This window comes from Abrus precatorius, unplaced genomic scaffold (genome assembly GCF_003935025.1).
Source record: "Abrus precatorius isolate BTA unplaced genomic scaffold, Abrus_2018 Scaffold9, whole genome shotgun sequence".
Classification (NCBI taxonomy): Eukaryota; Viridiplantae; Streptophyta; class Magnoliopsida; order Fabales; family Fabaceae; genus Abrus; species Abrus precatorius.
Window position 1 is genome coordinate 6,226,398 of NW_020874439.1, and position 21,125 is coordinate 6,247,522.

A 21,125-nucleotide genomic window follows, 5' to 3' on the forward strand; every position below is an offset into this window, starting at 1 on the left:
AATAAGGAGGCATTGAAAGAAGAAATTCAACAAAACTTCTACAATAATATTTTAATAGAGGATTATTTGATTCCATTTGATATCTTAGGTATCTCTTTTCAACTTCTATCAAGTAAATTTCAATCACATTCACTCAATTTATTGTTGAATTAATTGTTAAAAATACCAAAAAAAATTCTTGAACTTGCTTCAAAAATATAAGGATGAGAGTAAGTTTAAGAAAATATGATTGAGTTTCATTTCAATGAATAATGATGTTCTTCTCAGTAATAATTGTCTACAATACCAAAATGTTAAAGGACCTCTTTTAAACATCTAAAAAACTAAGATCTTAAATATGTAAAACTTATTAAAAATTAAATTATAAATATTATAAGTTTTAAAACCTTCTGTAGCAGCTTATTTAATGATCGGCGAGTCTCCTATCTCTCCATATATATGATCCAGATAAAAGGAATTACCCTAGTAATAAAATAAATTGTCAACACAAAAAATTATTAGTTAATTGAATTTTTTCATGGTGGAAATTTCTTTAGATAAAAAAATATTAATTTTTATGGCTGAATTTAAGTAAGTAGTAATAGTAAAAAATTATTAAATTAAATATTTATTATACTTTTGTCTTCTATATATAATAAATCAATTTTTTTTCAAACAGAAATTTATTATTTTTAAACCTTCAAACTACTTTAATGGCTGAGGTTAATAAAAATCTTTAAAATAATTGTATTTTATAAATAAATATTTTAACTCCGTTTTTAAAAATAGTGTTAAATACTCAAAAATAGTAATTTATTAAAAAATATATATTTATTAATCTTTTATATTCTTAAAATAATAAAAAATTTCTTAATAAAAAATTATCTCCTTCCTTCGTTGACCTATCTTGAATCTTAAAAACTGTGGTTTGGTCAGCTTATTAACATTAAATTTAACCAAAGATCAAATGATTGAACCAATAAGATTTGAAAATGATGGGTTGACTTATTTAATTACGATCGTGCCCATTTCCTGGATATATATCTATCGACTATCGTCAAACTCAACTCATTGTACATCTATTTTCCTCTTCATCTCTCAATCATATCAAGGATGGCTGAGCAAATTCTATATTCTGTTGCTTCAAATCTCATTCACAGGTTGGCTCCTCGCTGCCTTTCTTAATTCTTTATTATTTCATAATAAATTCTTCAAATCACAGTTCAGTTTTCTATTTTAGTTAGTTTATCATTTTATTTTAGATTTCTCTTAACTTTTCAGTTTTTTAATTTTTTTTAACGATAGCTCTTTCATTATTATTTAATAAATCATAAACGAATAACTTTATATTTTTTGTTGTATTTCTCTTCTTTCTTGAAGGGAAAAAAACTTGGTATATGAAGCTTATTTCGTGAAGCTATTTTACAATATTTATATTTTTCTAACACCTGAGATAACTCATCCCGTTTAAAATAAAAATTTTACAAAACAGAAAAAGTCTTGATCTTCCTTTTCAATTGTAGAATTTTATTCTTATATCTTCTTTTAGTTTCTTTTCTAGAAGTATTGGTTATATGTAGTTTAATTCATCCTTATTTTGTTTTTCCAGTTTCAATCTTTCACCTTTTTTAACTTTTTTTAAAGATAAGTGTCTATCTTTTTATTTTCTTTGAATATTTTTCTTTTATTTTAACATTTAGTATTTGAAGTTTTTTTAATATTATTTTGTAATTTATACATTTTATAGTTATTAAATGATGCAAACAACATAAAAGGTTGAAAAAAATTGAGTTCTATTATGAATTTATCCCTAATTATGATATAAAAGTAACATCAGTCACTAATACATATGCGTATTCTGTTAAACAAATCATGAAATGCTATTTTTTCTTAAAGTTTTGCAACTCATACGCAAAATGAAAATTGATAGTTGTAACGAGTTTTTTTTTACAAAAAATGCTATATGGGATGAATACGAATTTGTTATTGCATAATTCTTAAGCTTGATTCACTGTTAATTATTTATTAATATTTTCTTTTCCTTTTATTCACACCAATTCCATGCTTGATTAGTTAGAATTTGTAAATTTTCCGTACAATTTTTGGGTACTGTTTAGCTTTACTCTTGTATTTATATGACATTATATTTTTTATCTAATTTTTTTAAATATAAAAATAAATAAAGTAATTATATATATAAGTATATACTTGTCGTGTTTTCTCTACCTAATTTTTTCTTAAAAGCATTCCTCTTTTTAATATATTTGTTACCACTTTAATTAATGAGAATAAATTAATAAACAAATAATATTTTAACTTAAATAAAATCAAATTATAATTATATTAATATATACACTAAATATCACTCTCAAATTATAAATTTATTGAAAAGTCACTTGAGACTTAACAATAACCATAGAATCTAAAACTTATTAGAATATAGATACTATGTCTCAAATAAAATCTAAACTCATTAAATATCCTTATGTACAATCTTTCTTAATCGTTTTAATGATAGCTCAGTTACACTTGGTGTTGATTCACATGTCATTCACAGGTTGGCTTCCACAGATTTTATTAAATTTGGAGAAAAGTACGATGTGAAGGACGAGTTGGAAGAGCTTAAGAAGACAATTGAATCTATCAATGATGTGCTCCTTCATGCTGATCACAAACAAGATCAAGTTCGTGTGCGAAATTGGATAATACACTTCAAAGAAGTACTTCATCGCGCAGATGACTTGTTCGACGACCTTGCTATCAAATTTATGCGACACAAATTGGATGAAGAACGAGGAAAAGAAGTCACGAAGGTACTTTATCCATGTTCATCTTCAAATCGAATTGATTTTCCCATCCAAATGGCTGAAGAAATTAAAAGAACACGAGAAAGTTTTGATGCTGTAGTAAAAGGAATGTATAAATTGAATTATGCCCAAGATCTATTGTGGTCAAGCAAACTGATAGTGGATGGAGGGAAACATGTTTTTTCGCGTTAGAGACAGATATCATTAGAAGAGATGATAGTAAAATGGAGATTATTAGTCTGTTGAGACAACATCATGAAAACTAAAAAGTTTTTGTGATTGCCATTGTTGGCCTTGTGGTATGGGGAAGACAGCTCTTGCTCAATTGGTGTATAATGACTTGGAAGTGCAGAGTTCTTTTGAAATGCAAATGTGTGTGTGTCTCTGATAACTTTGATGTGAAAACTATTCTGAAGAAAATATTAGAATCAATTACTGTTGACCAAATTGAAGTATCATTAGGCAACTTGCAAAGAAAACTTACATGAAAAAATAAGTGGTAAGAAATATTTGTTGGTCCTGGATGACATTTGGAATGAGAGACATGACAAATGGGCGGAATTGAGAAAGTACTTGATGTGTGGCGCTCAAGATAGTAAGATTTTAGTGACAACTCGAGTGAAAATGTAGCAAAGGCAACGACTGCTAAAAAACAGCACTTGGACATGGAAGATACTGGTAACCGATTTGTAAAGATTTGTTTGATGAACTCATTTTTTCAAGATGCAAAAAGTGATAAAGATGGGGAGATCATTAGTTTCAAAACGCATGATTTAATGCATGATCTTGCAATGCTTGTTGCTGGCAATGATTGCTGTTACTTGGACAGTAAGGCGGAAAAAGTTGAAGGTAGTCCCATTCACGTATCTTTGGAATCTGAGGCCATTCATTTACTGAATTCATTAGACAAAAGCAGGCTGCGAACTTTGATTTTGTGGTCTTACAATGAGGAGGAATTGTCTGTTGCAAATTTCAAATACTTGCGAGTGTTGAAGATGTCGTCGTCTTCTTTTAGCAAATTGTTTGATTCAATTGGAAGATTGAAGCATTTAAGATATCTGGATATTGTTGACGATTACTCCTTCAGTGGGATAGCAGTTGGGTTGGGAAAATTGTGCTCTTTGCAATTCTTATCAACCTTTGTTGTGGGAGATAGTCAAGAAACAAAATTTAAACCAAAGGGGAGAATTAAGAATTAATCATCTCAATCGGGTGATTCCTTCAATCCTTTTAAACAAAATTTAAAAGGAAAAAAGATTCCTTCAATCCTTGACTCTAAGTTGGTCTTATAAAAAGTATGGAGACATCCGTAACAGTGACAGCTTACAATTATTAGAAAACCTTCAGCCCCACCATAGTCTTAAGCGATTGAATGTGTATTATTATCCAGGCTTGCTTTTCCCAAGTTAGCTTTCTCTCCTCACAAATGTTGTTCACATCACTCTCTTTTGAGTTTGATAATTGTTGAAGTCACTTCTCATTGAATCTCTCGATGAATTGGAATACATATATCTTTATGAAGATGGTTTTGCAGTAACCTTCTTCCCCTCTTTGGAGCACCTCAAATCATTTAGTGTAAACTTTGTGTAACTCAACAATTATTGCGCCTATGTGCTTTGTTAATAAGATAATTTTAACTAGTTTTTGAGTTTCAAAAATAAATACAAATTATCTTAATAATATTAATTTTCAATTGTTAAACAACATTGAGGTCTCTGTTTAACTTGATATTAACCATCATATATTTAATGCTAATAAGTGTTTTTTTTTCTTTGCAATGATAATATTAAAAAATATATAATTTTTAAATAAAAATTAATATCATATAATTTAATAACTTTTATAAATAAATTTTATTTATTATTAATGCAATATTCTATTATATTAATAAGATTAAATTATAGATAAAATTTTACAAATTAAAAAGTAATTATAAAATTTGTATTAGAAACTTAAATAAGATAATGTGTTTTATTATTTGCAAAATAACACTTCAAGATTTTTTGTGTTAAAAGAAATTTTATCATTTTATCAATTGGTATTTCATTTACATGCTCAAGTTTTATTTATCATGCTTTTTATTACACAATTTCAAATATATTTGCTAAAATTCATGCTAACAATTTTCTTTCTTTCTTTATTGCTTTTGTTGCAACAAGTTGTTCGAAATAGTCTAATGATTTCATTGGTTCGAGATTAAGTAAGTTGAAATACTTGAGCTAATGAGGCAACTTTGGTGAATTCTGTTGTATGAGTGTGTGTCTATTGGGGTTGGCTATAGCATTATTTTAGCCATCATAACAAGGATAACATCTTATCAAAAGAAGCCACGAGAATCCAGTTCCTTTCTTAAAATTGACTTGGTGCTTATGCAATGCAAGTTGGATTGTGTCTACCCTTTGTTCATATTTTCTAAATACTATTATTTTATAGTTTTCTTAGATAATAGATAGAAGAAATTTGTGCAAGGACAATACATAATTTCATTTGCATAGTAGTAACATATTTGTTTGATCGACTGTTATTTTAATACATATGTTCAACATGTATGCTCAATGTTGTCAAACATGCACCTAGCTATTGAGAAGATATTGATGCTCAATCTTAATGTGATTAAGTATCACTTAGATAGGATAACAACAGGTATTTATTATAAGACATTGTTCTCTAATTACACTCATGTGATTAAGTACCATTACAATTGTCAAGACAAGGTGAAGACCAGCACCCACAAATGCTCCCATAGCAGCAGAATTCAATGAACTTGCCTTAGCTCGAGCATGTCTTCTTGCATCAATTGACATTGTTTGTTCTCGTGCCAACTCCATCATAAGCCTATCTCTAGTGAATTCATGCGATAAAATCATTGAAAAGAAATCAAATTTATTAGGGTACATTATTATACTATAATAAATTCAAATTTTGTAATAAAATATGTAATGCCCTTGTTAAAATTCTAATAATTTACCTTAATATATGTTATTTTGAATAAAAACTTAATAAAACTTGTAAAAGATTTGGATAGTTTAGGATGTTAAATAGTGGTATAAATATAGACTGACAAATATTAATACAATTTTAAAAAAAAAACTTCATTCTCTCTAAAATCTCATTCATGACAAAATAAAATATATTTCATAACTCAACTTTATGAATAAAATGAAAGTTAAAGTTTTACATTATATTTATATGTACATATTTCGTATTCATGGTATAAACAAACTATCTTTTGGTAAATTAATTTTTTGACTAAAACGGATATTAATACCAAAAATTTAAATAATTAATTACTAAATATTACACATGATACTAGAACCATTGTTATAATAAGATTCTTGAAATATTACAATTCTTAAATAGAAATTAAAGTAATATGATTACATTTATTAAAATAACTAATTCTAACATAGCAGTTCCTTTTCTAACAGTTTTATGCAAGTATGACTCTAGAACATATCCATCTTCTTTTATTTCTTCTTTTACCTAAAATGTTTGTAAGGATGAGCTTCACTTGCACTAAATTCTCATCTTAATAATATAATCATAATAACATAACAAATATTTTTTAGTTCATTATGTATCAGCTTAGAATTTATTCCTAAACCATTCTAATCAACAAGGAACATTCACACACATTATTCATTACTCAATCAAATCAAAATCCAATTTTACTTATTCAGCATAATCAATCTCTCCCTTTGTCCACATGATCATTCAATTTCTCAACTCATGTCACTTCAATCATTTAAATTTTGAAATATTCATGAAGTAAGAGTACTTCTAGGTACTCACGGGTCCCTAAATCACTGCTAACATACTCTTCCTAATTTTGATGAACTTACACCAGCATAGATAGTTGTCGTCCACCGCTACACACGGATATAACGTGTGCTTTATTATGCATTCATAGCAAATGTATAGTCAGGAGATCAATCAAAAAATAAGGATAAGGCCTATAAATGCTTTCGCTATCAATCGTCTACACTTAAGCTATTAGCATTCATCACCCTCATTTCTTCCAGACATCCCAAATCGCCTCCAGATTTTATACCCCATTGTATCTCTAAACTATCTATACGGTAACTCAAACATGAGACATCACAATCATATTGTTCTAATACATATGTTGTAATTACACTAATCAATGTATTACAACATATGGTTATAATCTTATCCGTCAATGTATTACAACACATATACTATAATCGATCAATCAATGTCCTTATGAGACATAAATCAGTTACTTCTTTTTTCCTTTTTCTTATACTTTACCAGCATCTTCACACATCACACTTTTCATCAAGTTCCACTAGTAACACATTTTTCCTAAATTTCTTTTACTTTACACTTTCTCAGCAATTCTCATAAATCTCATTAATAACTTTCATTAGCCATCAAGTTTCCTTCATCTCTTTTATCTTATTCATTTTATTAACTCATATCCAAAGTACATGCATTCCTACTTCATCTAATTCACACATATGTAACATAATATCTTTTACCATTTAAAGATAATCAATTTATTTATATCAAATTCACCCAACACTCATCACAAAATCAACACAATGCGTCGAAGGTCGGATACCTCCAGACTCAGACTAGTTGCGCATTTCATAAGTATTCTGCCGGATATCACACTCTTCCAATCTTAATAAAAATTGTCTAACCTGAGGTTTAATCTTTTCTTAACAAACTTATTGTTTTCAATACCAATTCACATCCTAGAACTACTCATTCATAATCATCATTAAATAAATAATGGGACTTCTTAAAAATGGGTTCCCTTTACAATTCTTACTATAGAACTTTACTACGATTACGATAAAAATTCATATATGTCTTATACACCTATGAATCCATTTCATTTTATATTCTACTTTTCAAGAGAACACTTTAGATTTATCTTTCAAATAATTATTTCAATTTTCTCAAGCTAAATATACAATTAGAACTTAGGATCTAAGGTCAGCTTCCCTACATGGAAATAGATCCCTGAGACTATGTTCTTCGTGAGTTCTAGAGAGGAGATTTACGTCTTAACTGAGAATACTAACCAAGGATAAGAATTCTTCTTGGGTTTGAGTAGAATAGACCTTGGAGCTCAGATTTGAGAGAAATCTTGAGTTATAGGAGGCTTTCTCTAGGAAGGGAGAATGAGAGAATGATGAGAATCGAGAGTAAGAAGTGGAGCGAACTCTCGCTTGAGTGAGAACATCATTGCTTGAGTGAGAAAATCAAATGATGGTTTTTCTGATATTCTTACCTAGATGAAAGGTATTTTTGCCTGAGCGAGAATAGATCCAGAGAGTACCCTATTGTTCCTATGACTCCTCTCTTAGGTGAGTTGCTTCACGCCTAAGCAACACCTCTTCTCACCTGGATAAGATGACACAGATGGAACAACACTATCCTATTTCACTTGAGCAAAAAAATGCTCTAGAAAAGCCCAATTCAAAAATATCTTTCTCGTTTAAGCAAGACATATCTCCCTTGAGCAAGAAATCGTACACCAGAATTTCTGTTTTTTTTTTCCAAAACAAAGGAATGAAAATGAGGGTGTTACAAAAAAACATAAACAAAAATTGTGCATCAACAATATCAATTGATTATAAACATCAACCAAAGTACTTTCCTCTGGGCAGGATTAGATGTAAAGATCAAAATATGAGTGCATTCTATCAAATTCATATTTTATATAAACCCATTAGAAATAATGTACTTTCAATAATGGCTCCTGAAAAAATCCTCATAACCATGTGAGGTTACAAGTAATAGTTTCCATGGATCAAAAATCAAATTCCACGCTAGGTATGAGAACTATAATATGCATATTACTATCCTTAAATATAAGGTTTCATTGATAGTAAATATAAGGTTTCATCCCAATAGAACATAGTTCCTTGATGTACTACTGGTAGAATTATTCAAACAAAAATTAGATATGATACCCTGAAAATTAAGATTTTCCCACCTGAAATGATAACTCCTCATGACTGCAAAGTACATGGCGGATATGCTAACAAAGAGAGCTGACTCCTTCTACTGGAAGAACAGTCTCCTTTTGTCTGGAAAGGCCTCCTAACAAAGTTAACAGGGGCAAATATAAGCTTTTCAGCACCCACCCTTTTAATTAGAATCTGTATTGCTTGCATCCAAAGAAAGAGGTGCCCCAACAAATCCAAACGAAATGTGTGGACAAGAACTTATTGCTTCAATTGAGCAAGGAGATGTTTGATATGCTTTCAGTGCAGCATCCATTGCTGCACTTTGATGATGTGTGCTAACTGCAAATTTGTTTGTTATTGCAAGAACGCAAGGAATTCCAATAGATATATAGGATAGGTTATAAACAAGAACAATCAAATATGTCTTTGGACTTGGATCTCAGATTCCAAACCATAGTTCACCCCTAAAGCGAGCGATTTCCATATCACTAAATATATTTGAACAATTCAAATTGTACTATTTATTTGCAACTAGCACACTATGAACAAAAAGCTACACATGTCAATGGCCAAGCTCTTAAAACTAATCATAAATATAAACTTGAAATACTTGCTTAACTTCAATATTTGACATATCTTGGGTATAATGAATATTTCTACATATTTTGATTAATAAGAATCTACACAAGTGTTTAGGTATTAAAGACACTAATAATAGCAAGTTTTGGAATCATACAAACTCTTTTTCGATCAAAATGGTAATCATAATTCATTCAAAAATATAATGAACTGACTAGATGGTTAATATATAATGGTTTTTGGTACAAGTTTGAGTAAAACAGTTTAGGGATGGAGAATTGATAATTTGCTTACTTCATTCACATTCACTTACAATATAATTCATGTCTATCTATAGGCATTTTCCACCATTATATTTGGATGGTTTAATATTATAATAATATTTATAATATTATTGAACTATGATTTCTAAATCTATCTTGTATCTAAATACAAATAGATTTTCTTAGATTGTTCCTAATATTTTTTAGACTATTTTAGAAATTTGTGTCATGTTCTAATGCACCTTCTTTATGCAAATTTATATAACTTCAAACATTATGCACACCTGTTTAAATTTTGATCTTGGTAGCATTTTAGTGAAAATATCTGCAATTTAATCTTTAGTTTGTAATGCTCAAACTTGATTTCATTAGTTCCTTCTGCTTTCCTAATAAAATAGTATTTGAATAGTATGTGTTTTGTTCTATTATGATGCACTGAATTCTTTGTTATTGTAGTAACTTATTTCTCCCATTTCTTTGTAAAAATCTTTGTAATTAAAATTAATTAAATTATTTTAGACCTTTTCTACATAAAATCATTAAATAAAACATCATGATTTGATCATTTTCAAATGCATCATATATTTTCAAATAAGTAATTAAAAATAATAATTTTGACGATATTTAATAAAAAAAGAAATGAATGCATGGACTAAATTTACCTAAATTTAATAAAAAAAAATTATAATACCAAAATTGCATATAATTTAAATTATAATAACTCAATGTAAAATTAAGCAAAAGAAGTAAAAAATTATATTTTTAAAATTAGTTTTTACTCTTTGCATCTCACTTGTAAAATTACATGAGTTAGCTTAATTGCTTAATGTTATTAAATAGTATAATATTTAGTTTAATAAAAAAAACTAATTGGTTATTTTTTAACAATGTATATTTCAATAAAATTAATTAATCACATATCTTAATTATATTAAATAGTATAAGATTAATTTTTAAATAAAAATTTAACTTTAAAATTAGCTAAACCAAATTGAGTAACTTGAATCCCTTTTGAGTCTCTTATCTCCTCTTTTTTCTCCTTTCAACAAAGCTAACCATCAAATTTTTCTTAAAATAAAAAAATATTAATTTTTAAATTTAAAAATAATAAAATTTGATTACAGATATTTATTACATTATAAATATAGATATAATAAAATTTTTAAAATTCATATATGCATGTGTATTAAAGGTGTTATTCGATAATGTCTATCTAGCATACTTCCTACTAACACGAGTGAGGATTCAAATATCTGTCCTACATTTATTCGTGAAGGTACTCTTAATGGATTAAAGACTTTTAAATATTTATACTGACTTTCATTTAAATAATTTTTTTTGTCTAAATTACCATTTTTACCATATTAAGAGATCATCCATTGTCAATCTCATATATCTATTGTTACTATTATTTAAGTGATTTTTGTCTCAAATACTCAAATTATTAATATAATTATAAGAAATAAAAAATAGTATTTTAAATAAAAATTACTTAAATTAAAATGATAATAAGTAGTGATAAATTTCTATACTAATAATAAGAATATTTTATATAAAAATTTATAAATAAGAATGTTAATAAACACTTAAAGCTACTGTAGTATTTAGGATACAAGAATAGAAGAAGAAAAAATATTTGTTTTTATATTTATTAATAACAAGATATACTAATGATTATCATATCTTCATAGTTTAAATTCTTATTCAAAAGAAAGTCATAAGTCAGAAGAATATCATAATAGAATAACTTTTTTTATTACCTTCTTAGTCATACTTCATATCTTTTTAATATTTTACAAAAAATTATTTTAAAAATATAATTTTAATACTTTTTATGAAAATATTATATGAATATTTTAAAAAATATATATCTTAAAAAATTATATTTTAAAATAATTTTATAAAAATATTTTACTTATCATCTAAAATATATTTTACATTTTTTATATTTTTAAATAAAATTTCTTACCAAAAATTAATTTTTTATTGTAAAAACATGGAAGAAAATTATTTTAATTTAATATTAAAAATTTTAATAATATAATACAGAAAAAAATTAAAAAATTATATTAATTTTAATAAAGAAGTATTTTTTATTTAAATATATTTATATTTTATTTTATTGTTTTTTATTTCAAATATTAAACGGAATGACATTTTTTTATCATCTAAAAAATTATTCAATAATCCAGGATCATGTAGTTCCTGTCAATTAAGTTTAGACATGTATCAATTTTATAAAAATAAAAAAAAATACATAAATGTCTTTTTTATTAGTAGGAACAATAATAGTCCAAGACCATGCAAATAATTTTCCTATTTTTTTATGCATAATAACACACTATTAGTCATTCTTCCCAAGAAAACAAAAAAGTTTTAAATTTGTCTTTCTTGTCTTCAGTTCCTTATATAATGTGTTTCTATTTGTCTTTCATTTCTTCATTCTTCTCTCTCTATTTCTTCATCCTCTCTTTTGTTTTGTGATTTAAAGATGGGTAAGATTGATGAAGAAGTACCTATTACTCTTAACATGCTTAAGTAGAAAATAAGTGAGTTTGCAAACGAGAGGGATTGGGACCAGTTTCATAGCCCAAGGAACATCCTTTAGGCTTGGTATGCCTTTGTTTTATGATATTCCTACAAACGTCATTTGTTTATGTCATTATCTTAGGATAACCATTTGAATCATTCATGTTTTTAAGGGTAATTTTAGATTATTTTCGTTTTGAAGTGTTTTATTTCTGTTTGTATATGTCATCCAAAAAACAAGTAAAGGATTCATATGTAGTCATTATATTATTATTGACCAAAGAGAGTAAATTTGTTATCATGTTTTATGTAATTCGAACCTTGAATTTTTATTTTATTTTTTGCTAGTTATCTACTTTTAATAGTTTCAATTAAATCCCAAGGCTTTTCATATTAGCCAAGGTTCTGAATTTTAGTGTTTCCAAAATTATTAACTATTTTTTTATGGTTACTTTAAGGAATGTACATAAAATATATTTTATTAAATAATTTATCAATTTTTTTATAATTTTGAAAAAATTAATGCTTATTTTTAATTAAAAAATAGCTTTAAATTCTGCATACACATTAGAAAAATATTATCCTTTAACATATGAAGATAAAATATATCATAAAATTTAAGTTCATTAATTTAGGTGTTTTGTGTTATTTTTAAATGAAATTGAATTTTAATTTAATACTTTACACAATAAAATTTTAAAAGTAATTAGATATTAGTGAGATGAAATTTTAATTTTAATTAAAAGAGTATAAAATGTATTTACGATATTGTACCTAACTTTTGTCTTAAAAAATTATTATAGAAACTTTTTAATAAAAATCATAAAATTTAATGTAATTTAATACATGTTAAATGTTATAATTTTTAATGAAATTTATTAATTATTATATGTACAATATTTTAGTAATTTAAAACATCAAACTAATAATATTTAATAAATTTATGAAGCTAACATGATCATTTCTTTAAAATAAACTAAATATTAACGCACATTATATGTGCTTTTGGTAATACAGGTCAATGCAAGTATGCAACAAGAAGAACTAATAGTATAGTATGTTTTGGAAGAGAGATGAAATAATGAAAGAAAAAATTAGAGTAAAAATAAAAATAGAAAATATATTTTTTGGAAGAATATAAAAATAAAAAAAATGATAAAAATTCTCTCCACTTATTTGAATGAGTTAAAATAAGTAAATTGTATTAGCACGTGTGAGCAGACAAGTATTCAAACAGTAGAAAACAAAAAATTCTGCACAAAAATCATTCCTTACATTTTCTTTTCATGCCAATAGGTCTATCAAAACAAAGCATAAAGGTGTATTGCATATATATGGAATAACAAGAAGTTACTATTTGATTTATATACACAGCACATAATTCATTTTTATTGAAGTTACTGTTAGCAGAATCATGGCAAACAATTTGTTTCAAAAGTTAACAAAATTTTACTTGGGCGTATGCTTTTAGCATGACTTTCGAGTTAAAATATAAAACAATAATATATATGCAATAAGGACACACTAATATGAGATTTTCAAGTTAAAATAAATATAAAACAATAATAATATATATGCAATAAGGAGACACTAATAGTAATATGAGACTTTCAAGACCACAAATGTAGCAAGGTCCAATTTTTCATCAAACAAAATTAAAGATATTAAGAGAGATTATAAACATGGGAAATATTCATTCAGACAACGAAAACCAAAGCATTGACCATGAAACTGAGTAACTAATACTTCAAGTCTTAACAGCTAATGCAACATTTTTCTCTGTCATTAACTAATCACACACCACACAAGGGAACAAGCAAACTTTGAAACAGAATTTATAAATACACATATGGTAATATGCAAACCTTAGTTTAAACATTTTAAACATCAATGCAGTAGACTTAGTCAGATAGGAAGCCAGAAGTAAGGAACTTCTGATCTCCACCAAAAATCTGCAAGTTCTTGGACTCCATAAGAAATTCAATTGCCTCATTGTTGAATTTCAACAGAAAAGCCAACTTGATCAGCTCAGATAGTGCAGGAACATGATCATGATTCTCGCGCAAAACACCCTCTGATATTGTTTCAGAGAAATAGGTAGCATATTTTATCAAACTTCCATTTCCAGGATGCCCATCCATCTTCTGAGTGAAAAATTTGGAACTTTCCCTTTCCCACCGCACCATTCTGTTTGCCTTCTTGCTAATGATGTCACCTGATGACAGTGATAAACTATAGCTTACGGTGACTGGCTTCATTGTCTCAAAGAAACTAAGGTTGAGTAGGCCTTGAACAGCATTGTGCCTCTCATCTTGTTTCATTTTGAGGCTAGAACAAGCAAGAAAACCAAGAATAAGCTTGACTAACCCCTTCATGTTGAAAATATTACAAGCATCAACCTGATTAAATTCATCGCCATTCAGTAAGGATGACTCTTCCTTAGACAAAGATTCAGAGATATTTTGAGCACCAATTTTTCTATAGATGTCAAACAATTTACACCTGTACAATGGTGCCATGTTCTGAGGAAACCAGACAAAAACATTCTCATTCTCAAAAAGCCTCTTCAGATAAAGGTTATCAGGAATAAAAACATCCTCCTTATCTAACAAAATGATTTTATTGTTGCCTGATGTTGCAGGCAATTTCATCAACTTTTCAGAGAGTTTCTTCTCCACACTTGAGCTCGCATGTTTCAGCATAAACATCCAGAACTTAGAGCACTTGTCGTATGACAGTTGTTCCAATGAATCCTCCCAATGCTTCCACAGGTCAACATAATCATCAATTGAAGGCTTGTTCCTCACTTCCATGGCAAATGAGAAAAAAGGAAGAATATCCTTTTCATAGATATCTTCCAAAACATAATATTCTGAATCAAAAAGTTCATCCTGATCATGTATGATACATTCTTCAGGATTCACCCAGATTTCATTGTCTGGAATCCAAATCTTTGGGACAGATTTATCTTCTGGTTTCCACTTGTATTCACTTAAGTACCTATAATCACAGAGAAAATACAACAGATATCTCCTTTAATATAATTTTTAAAACTGAAAAAACTAAAAGAGAAGAAGCTTCTTTAGAGCAGAAGGAAGTACCTATATACTTGCACGATGGTGTTATAATCAGAGAGACACTCAAGGTGACTAGCAACCAAGAAGCACCCTTTCTCAATGTCAACAATGACCCCAATTGCATTGAGTTCTTTCTTGTAAGATGAAATTTTGGGACCATAAAAATTCTCATCAATGAAAGGCCCATCAGTTGGCTTCAAGAATGAATTCCACTTGGAATCGAACAACAAACATTTTTTCGGTGGCCTATAACCAGCATGTGTCTTCAACCAATTTCTGCACAGTCTTCTTCTGAAGTCATCTTCAATGAAAAGATTAGTCCTGTGCATTAAAAGTCTGATGCATCCCAGAAAAGCTAACACACTTTCAGGAGTAATGGTGGAGGGATCTAAAGGAAATTTCAAACATTTAGGCACAAACATCACCCCATCTTTCAATTCAGTAACAACACCAATGCTCTTCAGCTCTTCCTTGTACTTGTGTATTTCTTGACCATAACAGTTGTCACTGTCATCAATAAAAGGAAGACAAGTTATTGTAGAGATAGATTTCCACTCCACACCATAAAAAATGCAATCTGTGGGACATCTATAACCACCAACTCGAGTAAACAACCACTTCTCATTTTGTACAGTCGATAAGAAATCAGCAGGAAATCTATATTGAGTTCCCTTCAGCAGCCTGAAACAATGGAGAAGAGACTTGACATGTTGTGGGGTAAATGAACGTTTTGAGGCTTGTTTGAAGAGGCAATGAAATTTTTGGATAGCCTCCTCAAAATCAACCACCACCCCAGTTTTCTTTAATTCACCTTTGTAATTAAATATCTTATCACCGTAGAACTTGTGATCAATCACTGGAAAATCACTAAACACCGCGAAAAGGCAGCCCCATACAGGATCATACAAAAAACATTCACCTGGTGTTTTATACATTCCATTATTTGTCTTCAGAAAGCTCATACCTTTGAATAAATTTAAGAGTTTACCACCTGAGCTAGAGGACTGTTTTATACATTCCATTATCAACAGAACAGCCTCAGCTGTTAAACATGCCAAATTATAGGCTGGCTTTATATGATCAATTACAACATTGTAATTTCCATTGAAGCCAACTATAACGCCAAGCAACTTAAGCTCCTCTTTGAAATTATATATTTCCTCACCAAAATAAACCTGATCAATAAAAGGGATGGCACTAATTTGTGATGCAACTCCCCATCCCGAATCATATAATACAGATCCGACGGGAGACCTCAGACCATGAGATGTCTTTAACCAGCTTCCCTTTCTGATGCTGTTGACAAATTTGTCTGAAGGAAGAAGGCTTTGTCTCAGATATTGGATGAATTTCAGCATCAAAATAACATGATTCCTGCTTAAAGTGAAAGATTCTGCACGATTCATTAGTTCTTTTCCAATGAATTCACACGCTTGCTCATAACTGAACATCACACCAACTGTTTTCAGCTCCTCCTCATACTCAAGTATTCTTCTACCATAGAAACTCTCATCGACCAATGGAATGTCAACAAGAACAGAACCACTTTGCAAAATTCTTCCCAATGATGAGCGAATTAAGAATGACTTTGAGGGTGGCCTCCATCCAGTGATTGTAACTTTAAGCCAGCTTCCTTCCTTTATGCATTTCAAGAACCTCTCTGGTAGATGCACTCCTCTATACTTCAGGTTCCGAATCCAATCTAAGAGTAAAAAAGCATTATCTTTTGTAAGTGGTGTATCTACACCAGGAAACCCAGCATTTGGCGGAGATATATAAGGAATGTCAGATGCATCAGCATGATCTTTCAGGAATTCGATTAGTTCCTTATAGTCTGTGGATTGGCCTGCATAACAAGATTGCTGTAAATACTCCTTTCCCAGCTCAACATAATTTTCACTTCTCCATGGATTCGAAACAATCAGGTCTGCCCATTTGCTCACATTTGCAGGTAAAAGAACCCCTTTTCTACTGTCAGTCACATGTCCATAGTTGTCAACAAGTGGCATAGAAGTAACCAAGCCATCGACCTCCCGACTTGACAAGTAACCATTAGACAAAGAATGATATAAAAAGTGAGCATATGTAATAGCACGTTTACAGTTTCCTTTAATAGAACTGCAAAGTAAATTTGCAAAAGAGTGCACATTCAAAGTAGTCACGTTAACTTCATTTTCCAGCCATTCCAATAAAGTTTGCCTGTGGGGAAAATGCAAGACAGCTTTCTGTGTCAATTCTGGCAAAAAAAACAGGTTGGATGCACCTGAAAACTCCCAGTTCCAATCAATCATCCAAGAACATGGACATAACTGATTCGGGTCTGCTATAACTAATTGCTTTCCACCGTAGGTGCAATCAGAAACACTGAAATAGGACAGGCTCCCATCAGAACACACATACTTCAACAAAGGAATGCTAACCATGTTGGATCCATCAAACTTCATTTCCCAGTTTGTAGCAACAAACTGTAGAAGCTTCAGATAAACATCTTCAGATACTCCATCCACAAGATTGGAACTTCGAATGCACTTTGCATACCAATCAACTTTGACCTGTTGAACTCCTAAAAAATTTAGTATTCCATCATACTGGCTTTTATCAAATGAAGAACTCAAAATTTTAATTCCATCGTGAGATGATAGGTTAAGCAAGAGCACTCCTTGCGCACGAGCCTCAGACAAAATACTCCAAAATTGAGGCAGTAGCCTTCCAACTTCACAAGGCTTAAAGAAATGCTTCTGCTCTTTATATGTCTCAATAGGAATAATTTTTTCATCAAGCAGTTTTGATTTGATTTTCTCCCTCACATGATTTAACTTCTCATAAGGAGAACTATTAATGGGAATGAATTTGAACATGGGAGCCAAACTGGACAAGGGAGCTTGATCTGATCCTATGACAAGTGTTTTGAAAGCATCCATAAATGCTGAAGGAATACAATCTAGTATTCCTTCGTTCCACTTATCATCAAAGAGAATTGTCTCCCTTGACGAAGCTAGGACAAAATCTGCTTGAATTATGAAGGGGAAGTTAGTTACCATCTCTGTAGGAAGAAATGCATAGACCCCAGGTGAGGTCCTTCCCCTATGAAGCCTCTCTTGATTTGGTAAGGCTAATGTAACAGCCCATTCCTCAACATCCCTTCTCCTTTCCACCACATATTCAGACCTGACAGGAAACTTCTGCTTCCACATATAGTAGCTGCATTCCTTTTCAGAACCACCATTTTCCTCAGCAGATAGATGAAGTGTGTACGACTCAGCATTCATGTTTTTCCTTGTTGCAAAGTTAATTTCACTTGAAATAGATATGGAGTTCACAGTGTTCAGCTTTGGATCATGATTACTTTCTCTGACAGAAAGGTGTCTGATCTTAGAAAGGAACAACAGAACTTCTGGATGAACATTTGACAGCTGCTGTTTCACCGGATTGACCTTATCCTGCTTCAGAGGTAAGACAACTGTTGTAGTTGGAACAGCATTGTCACCAGCACCATATATCTCCTCTATGTCAAGATGGGTTGGCTTCTCAACCCATTCAGGAACTATATAGCCAAGGCCGCAATGTTGACAAGGATTCTCGTTGAACCGTATCTGATATCCATTGCTAAAAATATGTGGCTGAGTAGTAGCTAGAAATACACTCTTGAAACCAATTCCTGCAATCCAACCATACAAGAGATTGTGTCATTGATTTGCATCATTTTTTTTCATTTGGCCACTATTATGCACAGTCATGGTAATTTATTAACTTAGCCTTTCAGATGATAGTAACATGTTTAAATTTGAGTAATGAGAACCATATTTGGAACAAGAAATACTAAAACATTGTTAACAATTACAAGCATTATTTTCATGCAACAAGGTATTAGGCACTGAGTTGATTCAAGCTAGTTGTGTGCATATATGAACAATTTATACTGGTATTTAAATACAATTTAATTACTTAACTAATCTTCACTGAAGGCATGACCCACACATGTCTCTACTGAAATAATATACAAACCCGTTTAGAGACATTTAAGAATTAAGATAGAGAATGTACCTTTCTCGCCTATGTAACCACTGCTCCTTTTGCCTTTCTTTGTGGACCGTCCAACACTGCATATAGATTCAATGTTTTTAGGGGAGAAACCCTTTTCATTGTTGAAAATCAGTAACGTGGCTGGAGCACCAGTAGCTGTTATGTCCTTAGTAGTTATGATGAACTCAAGTGAAGGACTCACTCCTTCAGAATACTGATTATCTTCAGCATTCTGTGAAAGTAACAATAAATTTGTGATAGTAAATCAGCCACTATTATTGAATAATATAATGTCATCATTTCTAGTAAGTGTATCAATGAAGGCAATACATTGAACAGATAATTAAGAGTGGATGTCTGCATCAAAGTCTCTACTCTACATTAAATAATTGGAGAACTATCAAATATTACAAATGCATAAATCTAAAATCTTAAATGATTCTACATGTCCAAAGCATAGTTGTAATTTTAAGAAACTCCATTTAAAACTTAATAGAAAATCTGTGAAACTATAAATGAGATTAAGCTAAAATATAAAAGTTTTGAATGTCACAAAAAACTGTATAAGATACCAAACTTAATTAAAATGACATTTTATGTATTTTCTTTTATTCTATTTATAAAAATGCATGCGAGTACTAGTTATATAGCTAAAACTAAACTAGAAGTGCTCACAGATATTGCAACAAGGAAGCAAAGCAAAAGCAGATCATAGGACTACCATAATTTAAAGAAAGAGTCTTTTCATTATAATATGTAAGACTGCACTTAAAATTTCTGTTAAAAGATTTGTATGGATATTGTTACCCTGCATTATTCTGTTGAAACTTTATGTAAACACATTTAGTTAAAAAAGTGATAAAAACAATTTTTATAAAAGCTTTTGGTCCTAAATAAAATAAATTAAATAGCTATTATATGTGACAACAAAAATTTTAATAAATGCATACCGACAAATGATTAAAAAGGAAAAACAATAAACAAAAGTTTCATCCAAACATCTAATACTATTTTAATTTACGGAAAACAAAATTGTTTAAGTAAAACCAAAGACAGGAAAATATCGAAGACCATAATTTAAGAAAATATATGGCAAAATAGAACTTAAGGAATATAATCATACTTTAGCTGCTAATAATATGGTAATCAATAAAATAAAATTTGTGTGTAGTGGACATTATTAGCACTCAGCTTCTTTGTGTAACTTGGTAGTTACATGGCAATTTAGAGACATACAATTTAAGCAAACAAATCAATGTTATAAAAATATAGGTTCTCAAATGAGTTATTCAAACTTAAAAAAAATAGTTTATTTCAATAATTTAATGATCAAATTTATTATATAAAATTCTAAGTTAAATATAAATAATACTTCCGATCAAACGTGTAAGTACTCGGTCATATTTTTCAAATATATAATAAAATAAAAAAGAAGAGAAAATGAGAATGATGGTAATTAAAAAATTAAGTAGTGAGTGGGGACCTGAATGAGTTCCATGAGAAAATGAACATCTTTGGCATAAAGTTCAACAGAGAGATTTTTAACAGCTTGATGCAAGTCTTCAATCAATGGGTTTGGTGTGCCCCCAATGGAGAACTTGTTCCTTCTTATCTCTTCAATGTGATCCTTTGGAGTCCCCATTACGTCTCTCACTCACTTGCCTAAATCACAGTCACAAAGTGTCAACAATACTGAAACAAAATGGGAAAACAAGTGAATATAAGAAAGACTAACAAAGCATATGAACAAGTTATGTGATCCTTCCTTTGCTTATTAATAAGCTCTGAAGATAAAACAACTTCGTGGAGAAGCATTCTAGTGGAACTTTTAAATTTCTTTGACCTTTCCCCTCTCCAATGAGAAAGAGGCCTATTGCCACCTAGTCAAAGCATTTTCAGAATGTTAGGATACGTTTGTTTTCC

The 21,125-nt window shown here is 29.6% G+C and overlaps 1 protein-coding gene across 1 annotated transcript; it reads right to left on the reverse strand.

Moving 5' to 3' along the window:
* Positions 1 to 13,691: 13,691 nt before the first annotated feature.
* LOC113851547 lies at positions 13,692 to 20,844 on the reverse strand. The gene is made up of 4 exons (XM_027482057.1): positions 20,686 to 20,844; positions 19,224 to 19,434; positions 15,204 to 18,837; positions 13,692 to 15,102 (listed from the first exon to the last, which is right to left on the reverse strand). The coding sequence occupies exons 1-4, from the start codon at positions 20,842 to 20,844 to the stop codon at positions 14,004 to 14,006; spliced, it is 5,103 nt and encodes a 1,700-aa protein (XP_027337858.1). The 3' UTR covers positions 13,692 to 14,003.
* Between the last annotated feature and the right edge of the window lie 281 nt (positions 20,845 to 21,125).